This window comes from Epinephelus lanceolatus, chromosome 3 (genome assembly GCF_041903045.1).
Source record: "Epinephelus lanceolatus isolate andai-2023 chromosome 3, ASM4190304v1, whole genome shotgun sequence".
NCBI lineage: Eukaryota > Metazoa > Chordata > Actinopteri > Perciformes > Serranidae > Epinephelus > Epinephelus lanceolatus.
Window position 1 is genome coordinate 34,444,866 of NC_135736.1, and position 21,807 is coordinate 34,466,672.

A 21,807-nucleotide genomic window follows, 5' to 3' on the forward strand; every position below is an offset into this window, starting at 1 on the left:
ACATGTTCATCACTGTAGCATGGTGATACTATACCAATGTTGTGTTTACATGATCAAAAATCAATTAATTCAAGTTTAAGTAGTGTAGTTCCGAGGTGTATAATGTTCATAAACATCAGCAGCTGCAACAGCATTGTCATCATTACCGTTATTGTCTTACTTCTAATATAAATAAAATAACCAAGCACCATAATGTTTGGGTTGAACCAAGCTGCTACCACCAGTGCTAAAAAAGTTAAGCCAATACAGAACTGTCAAAACTGCAGTTCCTCAAATGGCCACTTGAGGCTGCCTCGAAGAGTGAGTCAATCACTACAGACACTCATGCTAAAATGCCCAACTTTACAGCTGAAAATACACATGTTCACAGCCCGGCATAAAAACGTAATTTCAACATTTATAACGACTGTACGGGGGTGAATATTAAAATTAAAAACTTGGTTAAATCTCATTAAGACTTCAAGTTATGCATATATAAGGGTGAGGCTGCTCTGAGTGCCATTTATTGTGTTAGTTTGAATAAAACTGGACTTTTAAAATACATGTTAGTCCAACTGAAATGGTACTACATCGAATTTCTTAAAGTCGGACTAATGCACCAAGATAATGCGATTGAAAGTTGAATTACTCCTGCATCAGACCCAAACTGACCAAGGCACTCTGAGCATGCTCCACAGTTTTTGCCCCAGGCTTTGACCTGGAAGTCGAATAGCATTAAATGCGTATCATAAAAAGAAGCCAGTAACTACATGGCAAACGCTACATCCAGAGCTGTGCGCTTTTTGGACGTTTTTTTGTCTAATGTGACGTAATACATACCAGTAAATATGTGAATATATGGAAAACACTTACAGTGATTATGGTTACAGTGAGCAACCAAAAGAACCAAAAGAGTTATTTTACGGGTCAGTTTGCTAACAGCAGGTGGAAGATATGAGCCGTGTTGCTTTAAAGAAACGGTCCACTCATCATGAGCGGTGACAGTAGGCGCAGGTGGTTTTACTGATGTAAACACTACATCAACAGGCTCTCTGCTGCTAGGAGTGGCACTAAGGTTAGCTTGCTGCTCCCGACCTGCCATTAGTAATGTAGGATTTGACCTTCAAAGCTCTGTTGGGTCACCCTTTGACTCTGTTCATATTCTCTTTGTGTTGCCCTTTTGGAGCCAGGCCAACACTGTTGTAATGTGACATTATACCAGCGGGCGCAGCGTTACAGCATTTCGGCTGCTGGAGCTGATTGTGGCTCCTGACAGAGAAAAATAGGCTAGCGTCAACGGAAACAGGTAAGCATCATGTATGCCCCTTGGGTAATGAAGTTTATTCAGGGACTAGGGATGCACAATGATATCGGCACAGGCCAATATCAGCTTTAAAATGAACAAGTGACCAACATGGTTTTTCTCATTGTGCACAATAAAAGAATGTTGTATATATTGAAAGATTTTGTATTTCATGTCTCCATCTGCTGGTGGGCCATAACGGCAAGAGTATGTATTCCAAATATGATGTTAATTCTACTACAGAAGAGACTTGATCACTAAAATTATGTAGGGAAAATAAGCCGATACATCGATATGGGTATAAGCTATCGGCCAAAGAAGTCTTACATATCAGCATATTGGGAGTGGGCAAAAAAATCCAATATCATGCATCCCTGTTAGGGACATCATGAATTGCCCAGAGAACCTGATATGGGCAGAGAGAGTGGCAGCTTGTGAGAAGTGCAGGTGCACAAGAACAAGTTACAGTATATCAAAAGGTAAAATGTAGAGGTACCGGCCCATGTTAAGCTCTGAATTTCCCATAATGTAGCCTGCTAGCCTGCAAAATGCCCACATTCCAAATGCCCATGACTGCAGTTTGTGACCCAGACAGTCTGTCAAAAATTGGTAACCCGGTGACACCATCAGGAGTCTGATTCGCATAGCTCCTTCAGAGCCACTTCAGTCCTAAAACTAGTCCTCATGAACTAATCTTTCAATCCTGTGTTTTATTGTCCAATAAAATTTGGATCACATGTGGGCCTCGAAAATGTGAAATATTTGCTCCAGAGAAGAATACAACATTTTATAAGCTGCAAAATTCAGCAGCAGCGAGGCAACTGTTGGGTCACTGGTATCGATTGACAACCCTATTGATGCACCCCTCTGAGATACAGGTTATTTTGTGTAATGGGACATGAAAATCAAAATGTATTGCACATTTAACCACAAGCAATTGAAAAAAAAAAAAACATTCGCACTGCTGTTTGTGTGCTGCCACATGCATGAGACTGTACTTTATGGCAGATCTATAGTAAGAAAGTAATAGTCCCTGTAACTTCCTATAGATTCAATCAATGAAAACCTCACTCTATGTATCCCCCCCAGGGTGACCACTTTCATCAAGATACTACCTCATACAGGTCCAGCATCTGGTTCCCTCCGATGCCCCTAGTAGTCTTGACATTTTCCATGGCCAAGGTGAAGTAGATCCCTCTGGTGTCAGACAAGTAGAGGTTATAGGTGTCATTCTGGTTCCACTCCTGCACCGCGGCAAATACCTGCTTCTCATCAGTGCTGACAATGTGTAAATCCTATCAGGGAGCAGGGAAAGATTAAGAGGAGTTATGACTGGAAGCGGAAAGATGACGGATTAGAACATGCTGACCCTGTGGGACTGGTCATGAGATCAATGCTGCGGTGTGAATATAAATGCTTGACGACATACTGTAATGTATAGCTCACTCAGGGGCTCACTCTGAGTGTGGTACTACTACTAAAAGCAGGACTTTAAGAGGACAACATGCCAGATTTTCAGGGAAAGCAGACGAATAAAAGTAAAGCTGGTGACATGCCTGTGGCTTAACGCATTTTTTAACCAATCTACATAAATTTTGTCATTGTAACAGTGTCAAATTCACAAGCTTGCAAGGCTAGGAATGGAAATACTTAATTGAGTCTATGATTAATTAACTCTGTGACACTCTTAAATTAAAACAGATTTGTATGAGTCATAGAAAGGAAGTAGTCAAAATACTTGCCAGGCTAATTTTGCTGCAACTTACCTTTGGCAGGGAATATTTGGGTAGCTTGATCTGTATGAACGAGTCTCTCTTGTAGGACACATAATAGGTGGCTCGCCCTGATGTAGGAACCTAAAACACATAAAGCATAATTAATTTCATACACTGGATATAAAGCAGGGTCGTAATAACCTATTTAACATTGGGGGACCCAACCCTCGAGGAGGGGATTCCCCCTAGACGATATTTTTCAGAAATTCAGCAGCTAATGTGGCCATTTTAGAGCATTTTGAAAAAAAATTTTTTTTGATCAGGGTCAATTTGTGATAACTGAGTGCCATTTTAGGGTTGAGGTGAGGCCCTGTTCATTCATATGAGTCTTGTTTAGAGGTACAGTACAGGCCAAAAGTTTGGACACACCTTCTCATTCAATGCGTTTTCTTTATTTTCATGACTATTTACATTGTAGATTCTCACTGAAGGCATCAAAACTATGAATGAACACATGTGGAGTTATGTACTTAACAAAAAAAGGTGAAATAACTGAAAACATGTTTTATATTCTAGTTTCTTCAAAATAGCCACCCTTTGCTCTGATTACTGCTTTGCACACTCTTGGCATTCTCTCGCTGAGCTTCAAGAGGTAGTCACCTGAAATGGTTTCCACTTCACAGGTGTGCCTTATCAGGGTTAATTAGTGGAATTTCTTGCTTTATCAATGGGGTTGGGACCATCAGTTGTGTTGTGCAGAAGTCAGGTTAATACACAGCCTACAGCCCTATTGGACAACTGTTAAAATTCATATTATGGCAAGAACCAATCAGCTAACTAAAGAAAAACGAGTGGCCATCATTACTTTAAGAAATGAAGGTCAGTCAGTCCGGAAAATTGCAAAAACTTTAAATGTGTCCCCAAGTGGAGTCGCAAAAACCATCAAGCGCTACAACCAAACTGGCACACATGAGGACCGACCCAGGAAAGGAAGACCAAGAGTCACCTCTGCTTCTGAGGATAAGTTCATCCGAGTCACCAGCCTCAGAAATCGCAAGTTAACAGCAGCTCAGATCAGAGACCAGATGAATGCCACACAGATTTCTAGCAGCAGACCCATCTCTAGAACAACTGTTAAGAGGAGACTGCGCGAATCAGGCCTTCATGGTCAAATAGCTGCTAGGAAACCACTGCTAAGGAGAGGCAACAAGCAGAAGAGATTTGTTTGGGCCAAGAAACACAAGGAATGGACATTAGACCAGTGGAAATCTGTGCTTTGGTCTGATGAGTCCAAATTTGAGATCTTTGGTTCCAACCGCCGTGTCTTTGTGAGACGCAGAAAAGGTGAACGGATGGATTCCACATGCCTGGTTCCCACTGTGAAGCATGGAGGAGGAGGTGTGATGGTGTGGGGGTGTTTTGCTGGTGACATTGTTGGGGATTTATTCAAAATTGAAGGCACACTGAACCAGCATGGCTACCACAGCATCCCGCAGCGACATGCCATCCCATCCGGTTTGCATTTAGTTGGACGATCATTTATTTTTCAACAGGACAATGACCCCAAACACACCTCCAGGCTGTGTAAGGGCTATTTGACCAAGAAGGAGAGTGATGGAGTGCTGTGGCAGATGACCTGGCCTCCACAGTCACCGGACCTGAACCCAATCGAGATGGTTTGGGGTGAGCTGGATCGCAGAGTGAAGGCAAAGGGGCCAACAAGTGCTAAACACCTCTGGGAACTCCTTCAAGACTGTTGGAAAACCATTTCAGGTGACTACCTCTTGAAGCTCATGGAGAGAATGCCAAGAGTGTGCAAAGCAGTAATCAGAGCAAAGGGTGGCTATTTTGAAGAAACTAGAATATAAAACATGTTTTCAGTTATTTCACCGTTTTTTGTTAAGTACATAACTCCACGTGTTCATTCATAGTTTTGATGCCTTCAGTGAGAATCTACAATGTAAATAGTCATGAAAATAAAGAAAACGCATTGAATGAGAAGGTGTGTCCAAACTTTTGGCCTGTACTGTACATGAAGCCAAAAACGCTTGATTTCCAGGGTATGGCATTTCCTGGATCTTGCACATTGTGCCCCAATAGAGCAAGACACTTTCTCACTCTGATCTCATCACATATCGACATATGGTCATGGACTTTCCACGTCTAGATGTGACGTGAAAGGCACCCGGGTGAATTGGTTGTTGACGTTCTGGGACACAGTGTCAAGTTCTGCCTGTTACATGAATTGTCTTCTTTCAAAATACGCTTCGGTTTTTACCGGTAATTTACCATTTACATACTGTCTCTCAAAATAAATGCACTGTGTCAATACAACAGCGCAAATTGATGTTTTTTTTTTCCCTCCAACAACAAAAGCACATGGCTAGGTTTAGGACAGAAGAACAGGGTTTGGCTTTATAATCTTATGGGCCGCGAACACTGCTCTTCTAGGTGTAAGTCTGCTCTTCTAGGTGTAAGTCTGGACCCATCCCACCTGCCCTACTTGGACTTTTGCCGCTGTGACTTTTGATCTTGCCCCTCTGTATTTTCCCCTGACATCGCCGAGCGCCATTAAACCATGACGACAACCAGCTGCATACCATGCTGATGTCAAAGGACAGGTTTTTTCGCTAGTGTTTGACGCTGCAAGTCACTGCCCAAGTACCGGATTTTGGTGACTTCGAAGTGAGACTGGGTTTGCACAGAAGACTTACAGCAGCCAAGCATGACCAAGTGGCTACCCTCTGCCAGCTGAGCATCTGACATCAGGTTCAGCCCTCCGCATGAATTGGAATAAAATCATGCTGCTCTTAGAGACTTTCCAAATCTTATCGGGCCAAGTGGATCAAATCCTGACAGTGGAACAAGCTGTTTCGGGGGGGTTTGTGAAGCTCAAAAAAAATCCACTGATTTACAAATGCCTCTTTTGGGGTCCCCATTGCATCACGTGACTGACCTGATTGTTGTAATTCCACTTCTGGCCTCTATGTAAAGTTGGCCTCAAGGCCAGGCACTGTTCCTGGGGGATTGGTACATACCCTATGACTGTTTCTCACATATCACACTATGATTTTTTATGACATTTCTATGGATATACTAACACTTAACAAAAACCATAACAGTCAACAGTGATATAGCATCCATGACACTCATATTACATTCTAGTTTTTTCACTTTTTAATACATTGGGAAGATAAGAAATAGAGACAGTACAGTGTTTGACAGTGATTTTACATACTCCCAGCAGTCAAGCAAAGCCTTCTGCCAATGTACAGCAACACCACATGGACAAACCATACGCGGAACTGCAGAACACCTTAATACTAGAACAAGTAGTAATAATAATGGCAATTTGATAAGTTTATTGATGCTTATGATTTAATTTGCTAATGATGGTTGTGCATGGTTACTTGCAGTAGCAATGCATTTCTTTTTCTTTAGGCTATTTTGTTTTAACAATATATTGAGGGGGGAAATTTTGAGCATATTTGAAAGTTTGGGGGCTGTGAGTCTATATTATAATAACTGCCTAGTAAAGTACAGTTTTTTCCTCTAGTATCTGGAGTTTGCTTTTATTTGAGCTTTGTTTTAGCAACATTTTATTTCTCTTTCACTATTTCTCTTAGCCCTGTAGTGATGGAGCTGTGCTGCTGAACAAATACAGGGGGCACCTTGTATCAAGGCTTCATGTGTAACCTCATCACTGACACCATGTCATATTTTCTCCAATCAATTAAAGTGGTGGGTGAAAGCACACATCAATCTTTCTCTCTCTCTCTTTCTCTCCTTCTCTTTGTCCTGTTGGTTTTCAAGGCTCTGCTGGATACACAGGGTAATTTTTTTTTCTTTTTTTTTTTTCAGGGAGACTTGGTCATTTATAGCGATCGCCTGGCTTGCATTCAGAGGATGCTGCCCTCTCTAGGTGTCAATGCACTCGGTGGTTTCAAAGTGGACTTTGGTAAATATCTCGTAGGACAATCAATAGTCTCATTATTCTTTGTCAAGAGAAATCTTTAAGTTGCCTAACCAAGCCTCATCTGCAGGCTAAGAAAAAAAGAAGTCGTCCATAATGGTCTAGACCCTTTGCAAACACTTAAAGCTGTTAGCTGTTAGCTTATGCAGCAAGAAAACACGGGGCTGACGGGTGCTGGAGAACTGTCATTAGCCTTGAGGCCATGGGCGTCAAGCACTTTATACACATACACACACACATAGAGACATGGAGCAAAGTGAGACTGCAGGCCCTAAACTCCCTCCTATCAATAACAACATGAAATTCATTAGAGGAAAACCTTCGAACTAAACGTGTGGCTCTCTGCTGAAGAGAAGTGATATCAGTTTTAATGCTGTATGACAGGGCTGATTCTTTTACTGATCCTGTAAGTGCTCTGAATGGCTCAGAAGAGAGAAAACAAGCTCGGAGAGGAAATATAGCGGACTACCATTGAGCACTGCAGAACAAGTCCCACATGCAATCGAGGGAAGGAGCAGGAGATCGATGTTGGGGTAACCAGAGGCGGTTTGAACTTTAAGAGGAATTGGTATGATTGATTTTTTTTTCCCATCCCTTTCAGGATCTTTCGTCTGTGACGCATACGTGTTAAAATGTGGAGGTGCTAGAACTGAAGGGGAGGTTTAGGTTGAGTGGTTGTGAGTTTACTTGAAAGACTTCAGAGAGGTCAAACAGGATTGAAGGATCTTTGGAGAACAACTCTATTTCTTTGTCTAATGTGCTGCCAAGGCCAGTGAGGGTTTCGCAGGAAGGCCTTGCCTGTAGGTGGCTCAGGTAAGTGGGCTTCTGAACAATCCCTGTTCTCTACTGAATAAAACATTTAGTGGGATCAAACAGCTGGAAGAGCACTGTCACAAGTAATACTACAACTGCTGCTACTCACAATAATAACACAAGGCAGAATTTATTAGTTTAATGTTCTTAATATATCATTAATAGCACAAATATACATGTGCAGAGTACATTTGGTGCCGTAGGGTGATTCAGGTTTACAAGTTTTGCACAGGCTGATGTCAAACTATGAGATGCTTGATGGACTGTGGAGAGGTGAGGGGATCACAGTGTGGAGGATTTTATAAATGATGGGAGATCAGCTTGTTGTAACAGAGTCAGGGAAGGTTTTCGGAGGACATGGGTCACCTAACTATCTGAGGCAAGAGATTTATCCGAAGAACGTTGGAGGTGGTGCCAGCAGTTGCATGCTCTAACATGCGTTGGTATTCACGCAACCTTTGGAAAGAGTTATATTTCAAAGAGGTGAAGAGGTAAGAACAAAACTTTTATCCCTAAACACAGAAGCTGAAAACAACTTTTTAGGACATAAAGCACCACAACAATTGTTGGAGTTAAATTTGAATAAAACTGCAGTTGTTGTGGACTAGCCATGTAATTATGCTGACTTTTCCTGTTGACTTTTAAATGCATGAAACCTCATTTGCACAATGTCAAAGTAAATAATATTCATGCTGTAGAGGAAATTAAAACACAACCCATAAATTGCATCTGTGTTACTTGGAATTCAGGACATTACCATTTCAGATTTTTCTGTCGCACAAATCATGATTAATATGACACACTGGGCAGTGGATAGGATGAATATTAAAACTAGACTAGTTTCACAGAAAAAATAACAAAGCATAAATGTTCAGTTGAGGTTAAAGTAAAATGATTTTTTTTTACATATTTACTTTCTTCCAAGCCCAATCTGTCATATGAGAGATATTGTGCATGAAACCTTTGAAAACATATCTCTGTGATTGTGTGGCAGGAGAAGTAAAAATAGCAGTAAAGAATCAAAAAGATGGTCTAATGGTGGATCTGCTTTAGGAATATTTTGAATATAAATGTCAAATGACTGTGATGTCAAAGGGTTTTGTGCATACTCAAAAACAGAAAGATGCAGCCTTGAGAACTTTTAGCTTCATTGTTTTTGTCTTCTGGTCAAAGACGCAGCCTGTCCAGCAAGTCGTCGAAATCAGGTGCTTGGGCAGTGACTTGTGGCATCAGACGCCGATGAAAAAGCAATCTTTTAAGGTCTTGGGGACACGGTGTCCCAGGATTTCAACAACCAATGCACACGTGGTACCTTGCATATCATATTTGGATGTGGAAAGTCCATGATTAAACATCAATATGTGACAAGGTCGTAGTGACGATGTGTTGCCGACACACCAAAATCTACCTGACAAACACAAAACACCACAGTCAACAGAAACGTGTAGCTGGTGAGCATTGACAAACATCAGCAGACTAAGGGCTCTGATATGTGTCTGTGGCACATATCAGAGCCAAATGACCAAGTCATTGTTTTCCAAATCACAACTCAGTCTCAAGTCTTTGTTCTTAAGTTCCAAGTCAAGACAGGCAAGTCCAGAATACAGTTCCAAGACCTAAATTTTGAGTTTAGAGTCACAAACAAGTCATAATATGCTCTTCGCAGAGTGTAATGCCACAACAGAATAATTAATAAGAGAGTAATAATGTTAGCTAAGAGTTAGCTAGCTGACTATGTTACTATTAGCCTGGGCTTACTGTTCTTTGTGCAGCTTCACATGTCGAATGTAGTTGGAAGTTGTTGTGTGTCCGTCTTTAATTTTCGACTCCAATGTTTTGCATACTGCAAGTCATTTTTTGTTGACCAGAATTAACTTTCGTATCATTTTTTTCCAACTGGTGCTCAAAACCATAAAGTTAGTTCTTCATGGTTCTCTCCTGCAACTTGAGTGAATGCTATTAGACTGGTTCAAACAAAGTGGATCAGGGGACTGAAGTGTAAATTTGCTGGAAATGAATAGCTTTAATCTTAGTTAATCAGGGAAATGAAGGAAAATTAATTTTAAAATATCATCCTTTTTAATCTTTGGGTTTAGGGGGAAGGTGTCAAGTATGTTCAAATCAAAAGCCTTAAAGGGATAGTGCACCCAAAAATGAAAATTCAGCCATTATCTACTCACCCATATGCCAATGGAGGCTCAGGCTCAAGTTTTAGAGTCCTCACATCCCTTGCGGAGATCCAAGGGGAGATGGGGTAGCAGCACAACTCCACCTAATGGAGGCTTACAGTGCCCCAGATTCAAACGTCCAAAAACACATAATTGAAACCACAAAATATCTCCATACTGCTCGTCCGTAGTGATCCAAGTGTCCTGTGTTTTTGGACGTTTGAATCTGAGGCGCTGTAAGCCTCCATTAGGTGGAGTTGTGCTGCTACCCCCTCTCCCCTTGGATCTCCGCAAGTGTTGTGAGGACTCTAAAACTTCGCCTGAGCCTCCATTGGCATATGGGTGAGTAGATAATGGCTGAATTTTCATTTTTGGGTGCACTATCTCTTTAAGTCCAAGTGGAGTCCCGAGTCATTGGTGTTAAAGTTCAAGTCAAGTTGAAAGTCTTTGATTTTGTTGAATCTAAAGTAGGGCTGTCAAAATTGCTAAAAAATGACGTTTGAATATTCCTTCTAAAAATAACTCATAGGTTCGAACCATTCAAATTTTTTTTTTTTCGCTTTATGTATTAATACAAGAAAACATAACTACCTATAGGTATTTTTATTTCAACATACCTATAGATTAAAACACATAAAACAATTATCTATAACATTACGTTATAAACGACCGCGGACCTCTCGCTCGAAATTTGCTTTAAATTCGAATTTAGAATATTCGTTGACAGCCCTAGTCTAAAGTCATCATTTGACTCGAATCCACACCTCTGCTGTTGAGCAGGCAGAGCAAATCAAGATATAAGTTAAGTGAATACTGGAATGAATTACTGGACTGGCGGTTTTCAGGTGGCCAGAAACCTGTCCAACAGGATGCTCATGTCATTCCATATCTGATGAACGATGAGGTAGACCGCTGGTTGTAAAAACATCAGCCAAAAAGCTAGTCATAGCTTGTGCTTATGTGACTTTTGTATTTTCTTTCGACCCCATTGTGATCATAAGCAGCTTAGAAAATCCTGAGATGTAACACAATATAGAATACACACCCACCTTTCATGAAACAATAGCTAAGCTTCTTATAGTGGCTCCTCAATATGTAAGACACATTTAACTGAGGATTGATAATGTTCCCATAGCATCATAGATCATGTACCAGGTAATAACTGACTGTTTAGAGCCCTACCTGTATGAATATGTAGTCATCTTGAACCACCAGTGAGCTGATGTCGATGTACCCAGGGAATGGGTAGTTCCTGTTCACCTCTGTGCACATCTGAGCTCTGCATGTGACATACTGCACATCTGTCATATGAAGGCACACAGAAAATATGAGACGTCTGTGACTGCAAGCAATATTTTATCTGCAACACGTGATATATTGAAAAAATCTTTGAATCCTTGCATTCTTTTCAACTATATAGATAATTAATATAGCGCTCCGATGATATTTCTGTGTGTTGAACTGTGTAGGGTTGTACTCCACCTGTCTACGCAGTGTGACATTTTCCCTGACTAGTTTACCTCCCTTTGTAGCACCTGATTTATTCTTATCCTGTATAGATACCACAAACAAGCATCTCGGGCTGTCAATCACACAGTGGTTATATGAGAAAAAAAGGATGCAACATCACAGGCGGGCATAAACAGTTTCACCTATGTCGCCTATGGAAGACCTACTGCCATTCAGAGTTATGGAGCTGACATTCAGCGAGTGAAAGGGAAGAGAAGAAAGGCCATATTAATCAGATATCATGCACTGGGTTTATTGGTGGGGCGAGTCGGTGCCATTTCCCAGGGGATGCCTTCTTTTCCCCTGAGGAATTAGTTCCTATAGAGACCTGTTCATTATTCCTGTTTGATGTGTATGTGTGTGTAGGAGACACTCACTTCCATCTGGTGTGTGAGCCTCCATGTGGACCAGATCTGGCTCCTTGTCGAGGCCGGAGACAGACCTTGGAGAGAATGAAAGACCATCGTAGAATGGCAATGAAAAGAAAAGGATGTAAAGGAAAAAGAAAGGGAGGAAAAAAATACCAGAAAGTCATCAGCGTAGAGAAAGGATGGAAGAGGAAGAGAGCAAATGTACATTTTCTAAATATTGAAGCAACAGCAACTTGACACTAGTTCCCTTCCGGCGAAATGCGACAACACAAAGAAAGATACTCATCGCTGACTGGGTGGTGGAGGGTCACCGCACTCTCCGACTGTGAGGATCTCTGGGTAAAATCTTGCTCATTTTACTGCTTGTGGATTAGACCAGATGGAAACAGAGTTCCCATTGTGGTGATATTTCATATCCCTTGGAGGCTGATGAAGCCATTGTCTAAATGCAGCCAACTGGAGGCCTGCCTAGCCATTGCTAGAGGCCCATCCAGTGTTTAGATGTCCTTGAAGGGGCTTTGGTGGTGAAGGGCAAAGCCAGCGATGGATCCTGCACATTATTTAGGATTATATCACAGAAGTAGCTCCAGATTTATGCAAGTTAGTGTGGGCAGAGCCAACGGCAATCCCGGGCACACCCCAGTGACCTCAGAGAGGAGCAATGAGCTGGAATAGATCAGGACCTACATTTGTGATGAGTGTGCACTTTCAGACGTAGTAGGTACACTGCAGGGGGGGTGAGCAGCAGACGTGACTGGATGAGAAGTGACAGGGACGTCCCGGATCCATTATTAGTCATAGCTCGTCATACTGTATGTTAGCTTCTGTATCTGCATGTTTGCGTCTGTAGAAAAGCCACCTCTCTCCTCTGTCTATTACTGATGTAGAAAAACAAAAACAATATTTAAATATTTATGTGCAATATGCCTGATATGAGTGGAACGTGTGTGAGAAATGAAGTGGAATGCGACATGCCCTCGGCCACTGAATGCAAAGTGTGTTCTGAAGGAGGAGATTAATCTTTGCCTGATTGTATCAAGGGGTAGATAATGTGCAGAGTTTCAGCAGCATCACCAGTCAGTCACACACCTTGTTCTAAGCCATCAATATCACTTGCTCAGTCGCGCAGAACATGAGCAACAGTTTCTGCATTCCTGAGTAAACAAAACTTTGCAGAAGAGGAGTGGAGCAGACTAATAGATGTGAGATGCGGGATGACTCACCAGTAGAATCTGTTCGGCGTGACGTGTTCGTGGATGAGTTGCCATTTTCTTCCAAAGTCCACCGAGCTGTACAGCTGTGGGGAAAAAAAAAAGTGGGTCCTGTTAGCAAGATGAATGCATGTTTCCGCGCTGGTCTAGCTTCTAATTAGACTGGCTGATTTAAAAGTCGTAACAGTGACGAGCAGGCTTGAGACATGGCTGGATAATTCCAGGGTGGAGGTTAGTTTGGAGCTATAAAGCATTATCTGGAGATAGGCTGACATAGCGATGAGCTGCTATCATCATTACCAACTGGCCATTTAAGCTAACATATTGTCACAGATATAGGCATCTCTAATCCCCTGTTCCCTTACGATTTACAACTATGGGTTTAGACAAAGCACATAATGGGAATAATACATTAAAACTGAAATAGATATGACATTTATGCGGCCCCTTTTAGCCTGATCAGCAAATAATTTGGTTTGATTCAGTAGGTTTTAGTCCGCTGTTGTGTTGAAAACAAATGTTGAATATAAAACAGTCAAGGTCCTGCAGAATGAGTGCACATGAATGCAAGGAATGATGTATGGCTCGGCTGACGCCAAGGTGTACAGTGTGAAGCCAGTGGCCCACTTTCAATGTATTAATTACATTTTCTGGTGCTCGGGCAAACAATTAATAACCCGGGTGCATTTCCCAACACTGTATTGATTGATGTGGTAGACACAGCTCCCCTTATATCTTGCTGTGTCTGTGCATTGTTGTTTCCTCGCAGCACTGTGAGTCGGTGGCCCCAGTTGAGCTCTATGCTAATGTTCCTACTTGTTGCCTTTTATCGTAGCAAATCTGACACTAACTCAGACAAAAGGATCCACATTAGTCACACTGCTGCAAATTTATTTGTCAGCTTCGCAAGGGGGAAAATCCATCTATGTCAGCAGGTGTGTTTTCCATTTAAAAATTACAGTTTACCGGTTGTCTCACAACATGTACGGCACTCTGGCTGTACAGATTGTGGCAATAATCTGATTCTAATTTGAAAATTGCCGTGATTATTTGGATTTCACATATTGATGTCAAGCTCTATTGTGTGTTTATTCCATCAAATTTTCATTGCTTGAAGGCCATGTTTTCCATTGGCGCATTATGAGGCAATGGGCACCTGGGCACAGATATGAAAAAGGCCCCACCACCTCTCCTACAAGGGGGCAAGACACAAAGACTTTGTGGTGGTTTTGTCTCTTTTATTACTGTTCTTTGCACCTTTTTGTACTCATTATGCATCTTTTTTGTGGTTTTGTCTCTCTTTCTGGTAATTTTGATAGTCTTATATGGTCATTTTGAGTCTCTTCCTGATTTGTATGATTTAATTTGGGTGACATTTTGCCGGTGAAGGCCAGGGGGGTCCCCTGGGCCTTTGCCCAGTTGGCTCGTTCAGTAATCTATCCCTGCATGTGTTTGCTGCAAGTGCTTGCCACCGATGACAGTAATGGCAGGAGACCCAAGCATCTATCTTATCACCCTTTCCACCGTCAGTTATGGCCATGCCAAGCCATGCTGTGCCAATTTGTGTTTCCATTATCCATAAACATGCACTGTGCCATGCCAAGCTGTGCCAGAGATGGACCATCTTTGGAGTAGGTCCAAAAGCCGGGCCGCCAACCCTCAAGCGGGTAGTGGTCACGTCTCACTGACCACAGCCAACTCCCAATGACCCCCCTTCTTTCCCTCAAACGAGACGTGTTGCAAGATGCTGCTCACCTCTGTCTGCAGGAGACCAGAGAGAAAAGTGTTTTTAAAAGTTTCTGTGTGTTCAGCTCTCAGTACTTTTGTATCCTCCAACTGAATCTCTGTGGTTTGGAGTTTAGTTTCTCTCCTGCGTCCTGTTTTTACTTTAGGCATCCACTTTATTTTACTGTTTCATGTTTGCGACCTGCTGTATCAGAAATTGTGTAAAGTTGCTGCTCGAAAACTTAACATTTCCTTATTTTGCTGCTTCACAATAAAAGTTTCTACATAATAAAATAACGGGGGACTTTTATTGTGAAGAATCTGTAGGAAATGAACTGTGTTTATCACTGACTTCACTGAACTTTGTTGGCGGCTTTTCTTCAATAAAGACAAGTAATACGGCAGGGAGGAAAGTGAAAGCACAAACAGCCACAGTGAAATGTCTGATGAAGAGCTGCAGACAACAAATTCTTACTGCACCTCTGCAAACAGCTCACCTCCAACAGATAAATGTCTTTAACCTGCCCTGCTGTGTGATGGAAGAACACATGCAGCAAAAATAACTGGGTGGACCAGCCCACTGCTTTCAAATGTCATCACTCAAGACAAGCCTTCATCAGTCAAAGACACGCCTTAAAGTGGGTTGCCCTGTTGTAATGCAAATGCAAATCCCTGCCAAGCCAAACCAAGCCAGGCCTTGACTGTAGAAAAGGGGTTTCAATGTCTTGTGTGCAGTTCAGGTATGGATCTAGTATTAGCTGGGAGCAAACATTTGTCTAAACCTTTATGAAGTTGAACAGACTCTACTATGCAGAACCCATGGGTAACTATTCTACAGAAAATCTAATTTCTGATCCTTCCAACCTCAGTAATGAAAGGTCCCCCACAGGAGCCTTTGGGTCGGTGTAACAGGGCAGCAGGCAGGGTCCCTCATCACTTTGGACAGTGACATATGACGCCAGCGGGCAGGCTCAGCCTCTCCTCTCTCCATTCATCAACTCAATGACATCTTAAATTTTAAAGCTTCTGAGCTGTCACAAAGTAAGCTTCATAGTTTCCCACTCACTTCGATAAATCAAAAACGTGGCCAACCGGCTGCCATGCCACCGACAGAGTCGAAGACAGCTGAGCGAGCCGGCGAAAGACGGGAGCTCAAATGGTGATTGAGGAATTGCAGAGAGCATGTTAGCTAAATTCATCTATTCATGCTGATGGTGGGTTTAGAAAACATTTGGGTTGCTCTGACTTGTGTGTCAGGTTGCATGTAATGTTGGACCTTTAGCTGAAGGCTCCTTGAAATGCAGAATGGTGACTTTGTAGTAGTTTGGAAAGTCCAAGCCAGGTTTGTGTAAGGTCAAAACCAAGGCCAGTGTTTGTTTTTCTCAATGGAAAATATGAAAAATATTCACTGATACTGATTGAATATTAACGATTCACCTTTTAACCACAACAAAAACAAATAAAAACTGCATTTAAAGAAAAGCTAAAAGGTGACAGAAGGAAGAAAGGCCAAATGAACCAATTACTTGATTAAATGCAGTCTTAGACATGCAAAATATTTTTTCCTCAGCAGCTGATTTAGCTTGGGCCCCCGGTGGTTAGAGGTTAACTTGTTTAATCCAAATTTTTTTCCAGACAAAACCCTTTGAAATAATCGAACTTTTTAAATTTTCATGGAAAAGTAGGTGAAAATGAGAAAACCTGTCTCAGTTGTCACAGGTGGGATAATGTGTATCTACCATTTACTGACCAAATTAACATAATCTCCTATGCAGTCATCCAAATTCTTATATATCCCATCTCAGTTATTAAAACATTTAAAACTCTGTCACTGGCAGTCCCCAGCATTGCCACTAGAACGCTCTATCACATTCTAGAGTGACTACTTTACATATAAAAAACCCTTATACATTCATATGTCACCGCTTCGTCAATGGCCTTTCACATTCACACATGACATGCTAGGTATCCTCCTGTGTCTGCTATTGACATTCCAGGATGTGCTACCAATACTAGGACAATAAGGGAACACTCAGTTCCTGGGTGAAAGTCCAGGGTTTGTTGGACCTACCTACGCTAGACAGACTTTCCTGCTCCTTATATTGCATCGTTACCAGCAGTGTTTCAACCTGACCGCGTCCAGCAGCATATCATACCGCCCTAATAGGGCATATCATAGCAACACCAAAGGTTATGTCCAGCCTGGTAACATACTGTTGCGAAAGGTGGCTTTTGGCGTCAGGTGTCTTTGGAATGAGAACGGGCTGAAGGGGGAGGTCATAATCACTGATAAAGGTGTTCCTGTCATGATCTGTTTGCATACGTTCAGCATAGGGCTGGGCGATATGGCCTAAAAAAAAAATCTCAGATTTTTTCACAGCAAATCCGATTCACGATTTAAATCGATTTTTTCCCCTCCTAGTTAAAAAAAAATAAATTGCGGCCTGGTAGCACATACCTGGGGTCCAAAACTTTCAGCATGTGAATAAACCCCGGCTTTTCCACGGTAGCCTATATATGGGCACCACATCTCTTGCAATATACATGGCGACTGCATCTGTGATAGCTTTCCACCGGACCCCTTTCTTATCATACGGCAGTGTTTCCCTACCATTATATTGGATCACAACATAAGTCATTTAAGGTTACCTTTCCTTACTGTATCTTACCTTACCTTTGTATGTGTGTAGTTGATGTAGGAGGTATGAGACGTTAGTGCACCGGGTGTGGTGTGTGACGTCAGACGGATGCGCCCCAGGAAGAAAGTGAGGCATGTGCTCTGTTGTTTACATCCAGCAGCCACAGTGAAGAAGCCTACGCAGTTCTGCATGCTGTTTTTGAGTTATTTCCCTCTATGTAAAAGTCAGACACTGATGACAGAGGCTGTGCATCATCCCTGCAGTGCTGAAAATAAAGTGCCGTTCTTTAACGCAGACGAAGTCCCGTTGTTTATGTGTTGTTGCCACAACGAGCTAACACAAGCTAAAGGAGCTAATGGTCTTCGGAGGTCCCTTTACTATGGTTCGGGGGTCTGCCAGCTTGGCGTTGGTAAAACTTATTTATCTTATTTACACAACGGCATGTCATTTATGTCCCTACACGGTGCGCGTCTAAAATCCTCCTCTGCTCTCTGTGTCGTGCACAGCGGAGTTCGGCCCTGATGCGCGTGCGCACACACACACACACACACACACACAGGTGAGCACACAGACACAGACACAGGTGAGCATACAAAAGCGCTGAAGAACTCGTTCCCTTTCTTGAGAACGAGTTCTTCCCCGCTCGCTGCCATGTTGTTTGTGTATCAACCGCGCGGGGGGAGGGGTGAGCCCACTCTGAACTACGGGAGCCCAGCGTGGAGCAGCGGTGGTGGATTTTAAATAGAAACTCGATTTTCATTAAAACAAATCGGCCTAAACTAAAAATTCGAATTAATCGATAAAATCGATTTATCGTCGAGCCCTTGTTCAGCATGTGAAATCAACAGCCTGGCTGGCAAATGGCCTGTCGCCCCCTCAAAGTCTATATCTGAGACACCGCTATCACCATCACTGAAGACAGCATCTTTTCAATTTTGAGGGACAACTGTAAGGTTGTATGCATTGTCTGGGCCGTCACCTATACCTCATATCCAAAACTTCACTGAAACTGAGCCTAGAAAAAATGATTTCTGTCCTATGTTTATGTTAATATGCCTTACTAAACTTTTGCTTGGGAGGGGCGTTGGTGGTTTGGTGGTTAGACCAGGCATCCCATGTACAGAGGCTCCGCCCTTGCCGCAGTGACCCAGGTTCGATTCCAGCTACATGAAATTTGGTAACATTTTCAGAGCCTTATAACTGAAAACTTTTGTGGTCACTATTGTTACCAGTGGAATTAAGTGGGTCAAGACGCCCACCGCACCACAACGTTCTTGTTTTGAGAACTTTGTTGCATCTTTCTCACCCTTACTTCCTGTCATATCTCTGCTAGCGCTGTCTGAAAAAAGCCTAAATACCTTCATAAAATATGTATACATATAAAAAAGAAGTTGATGTAGCTGCTTGACTTGTTGCGCGACTAGACTAGAATTGTGCTGTGCGACTGTTTTACTTCGTCGCCACTAAACATCTTCATTGACCCGCGTGTGCCTGAAATCAGCTGTTCTTATCATACTTGCAGTGTATGAGGGAGTGTGCTTCCCACACAGAGCACACTAATAGTGAATCGCTTGTTATTATCATATCATAAGGTCAAAAAAATATTGTGCTGCTGCTTTTTGTAAAGCGCTGATACAGATTGTTGTTTTTATGCATTAGCAAACGTAAATTACGGGATATTGTTCAAATTAGGAGCACGAGCACGGAGGCAGCTCAAAGAGATCTGCCTGTAGTTACTGATTATACCTTCTATTCTGTGCCATGAAAGCACCACGAGATGTGTTATTTAACAGAGCTGTGTGAAAAATGAAAGCAACAGGGGTGGGAAATGAATGGTAAGAAATAACTGTGCATGCACCGCACGGCGTGTGCGACCCTCATCTGTGCAGCTGACTTCATCTGCTTTTAACAAGACATATCATTTATCTAGACACAGAGTAGTCTGTACGCCAGGACAAACTGACACGATGTTTGTTTTACAGAGAGAAAAATAACTTCACCTATTGCATTTGCCAAATTTACAAGAAGGCACAAATAAAGAGGATAGTCATACGACAGCGTTTCTTAAAGTTTATAAAGATTACCCAAACTCAGTGACTCACAAAACTGCATATTTTTTTAAGGGAGTCTGGGGACTTTCTCCCCGAGCAACAAATACTGAGTATATTACCGTTACTGTTTAAATGGTGAAATCAGTTGAAACAGCTTTTTATCTTGGCAGGTAAGAGAGCGCGAACACATCATTAGCATTACAGTGTTCCTGTTTAGTTGGCACTTAATGGGCCATCGGTGAGTCATCCTAACAGGTCCCATACCTCCCCAAAATCTAGATTCTCGGATGAGTGTAAGGGCCTTTATAACACTAAATATTTAATGTTTTGTTATCTGCCACTTACTGTAGAGCCCAAACACAGCAGTACATTTCCTTTTTTTGTCTTGACATACCTACGTTGCCAGTTGCTACACTGCAAAGTACAGATTTGTAAAATCTGTACATTTCATAAGTATCTTATCAACATTTGTAGTATGTAAGCTGACTTTGTCAGTGGGAGGTGGAGGGGATAGTGGATGGTGTGTCACCTAGGTGAGAGACCCCTGTTTGAGACCAACAAACAACAAAACCTGTTGTTTTTTAGCAGGTCATTCCTGTGCTCCCTGCAGCTTTTCAGTGAACAAAACAGGGGTGTTTGTAGCGACCTGTTGCTGTGATTTCAGCAGGGATAGTGCCACCAAAAGTGGATATTCATTCATTTTTTCGTAACCGTTTATACTGTTAGAGGTAGAAGGGGAGCCTATCCCAGCTGACATTGGGTAAGAGGCAGGGTTCACCCTGGACAGGTCACCAGACTATCACAGGGCTGACACATAGAGACAGACAACCATTCACACTCACATTCACACCTAGGGCCAATTTAGAGTCACCAGTTAACCTGCATGTCTTTGGACTGTGGGAGGAAGCTGGAGAACCCTGGAGAAAACCCACACTGACACTGTAATGTCAGTTCACACTAAACTAAACCAGTAAGGTACACTGGTTATAAACTAACAAGCAGGCTGGCTAGCAAGGCCTCAGCACACTCATTGCTTGATCTAAATGCATACAGAGGGTGGAAATAGGGGCATTGTTGCAAACAGGTGTTGGGTGGAATTCTGTTACTCTGCTGAATAGTGTTTCCCCTTCTTCCGGAAATTCTCATGGTGATGTGTCATAAAAACATTTAAGACCCGTCCAATCTGAATTTAAGACAATTTAATACTTTTTATTTTTTTATTATTATTTTTTTTTTGATCACTAAATGTATTTAAGACATTGTTAGACTTTTTAAGGGCCTGTGACCACCATGACAACATGTTCTCACTTCCAACTAGCACATATCGTCACAATTTCGTCTCTTGGTCAGTGGACTTTCCCGTCTACATATGACGAATCCTGGGTGCATCTGTTGTTGACCCTCTGGAAGGCTGTGTCAATTTATGCCTGTTACATGCATTGTGTCTTTTCAAAATACACTTCCTTTTTCACAGGAAATGTACAGTTTCTGCTTGTTAGGTCCTCACAGTCTTTTTTTTTCTTACATCGGTCGAACACCTCGTATTTACATTCATTTCCTTGTGCAAGAGGGGCATGTGGTTAGATTTAGAAAAAACACAGACACAGAAATCACTGACCAAGTAGCAGTATTTGAGGACTTCTGAATGAGAACAGGTTGAAGATCATCTTTTCCTAACAATAATCAAGTGTTTTGCGCCTAAACCTAACCACACGTTAACCACAGCATTGTCTTACTATATAATGACGAAAACTCTGTGTGTGTGTCTGTTCCACGTTTTTCTCCTCACTGACTTGGTCAATCCATGTGAAATTTGGCACAGTGGTAGAGGGTCATTGGAAGATGTGAATGAAGCAATATTACATCACATGGCCAAAGGGGGCGCTATAGCAATCGACTGAAATGGCAAACTTTGAATGGGCATATCTCATGCCCCGTATGTTGTAGAGACATGAAACTTTGCACAGAGATGGCTCTCCTCATGAGGAACAAATCTGCCTCAAGAACCCATAACTTCCGTTGACATAGATTTTCCGCCATTTTGAATTTTTTGAAAAACACTTCAAATCGATCTCTTCCTAGGAAGTTTGACCGATCTGCATGAAACTCGGTGAACACAATCTAGGGACCAATATCTAAAGTTTCCTCTTGGCAAAAGTTGGAAAACTTACTAAAACTGAGCTTCTATAAGGCAATGAATATTGCGGAGGGCTTGGCTCATCACATAAAGGTGTATAACATCTCAAGGGTTTCACCGATCACCACGCAACTTTGTAGGCATATGACCACACATAATCTGAGGGGACCCCTCCATTATTGACCCCATCAAACAAAATGGGGGCGCTAGAGA

The 21,807-nt window shown here is 42.1% G+C and overlaps 1 protein-coding gene across 1 annotated transcript in view; it reads right to left on the reverse strand.

Moving 5' to 3' along the window:
- sorcs3a (sortilin related VPS10 domain containing receptor 3a) overlaps positions 1-21,807 on the reverse strand; it is a 324,139-nt gene that overhangs the window by 90,653 nt on the left and 211,679 nt on the right. The window contains exons 5-9 of the mRNA XM_033623946.2: positions 13,055-13,128; positions 11,838-11,902; positions 11,134-11,252; positions 3,049-3,138; positions 2,398-2,577 (exon numbers count right to left, since the gene is read on the reverse strand). Coding sequence (XP_033479837.2) covers positions 2,398-2,577; positions 3,049-3,138; positions 11,134-11,252; positions 11,838-11,902; positions 13,055-13,128 — 528 coding nt within the window. The remainder of the gene's footprint in view (positions 1-2,397; positions 2,578-3,048; positions 3,139-11,133; positions 11,253-11,837; positions 11,903-13,054; positions 13,129-21,807) is intronic.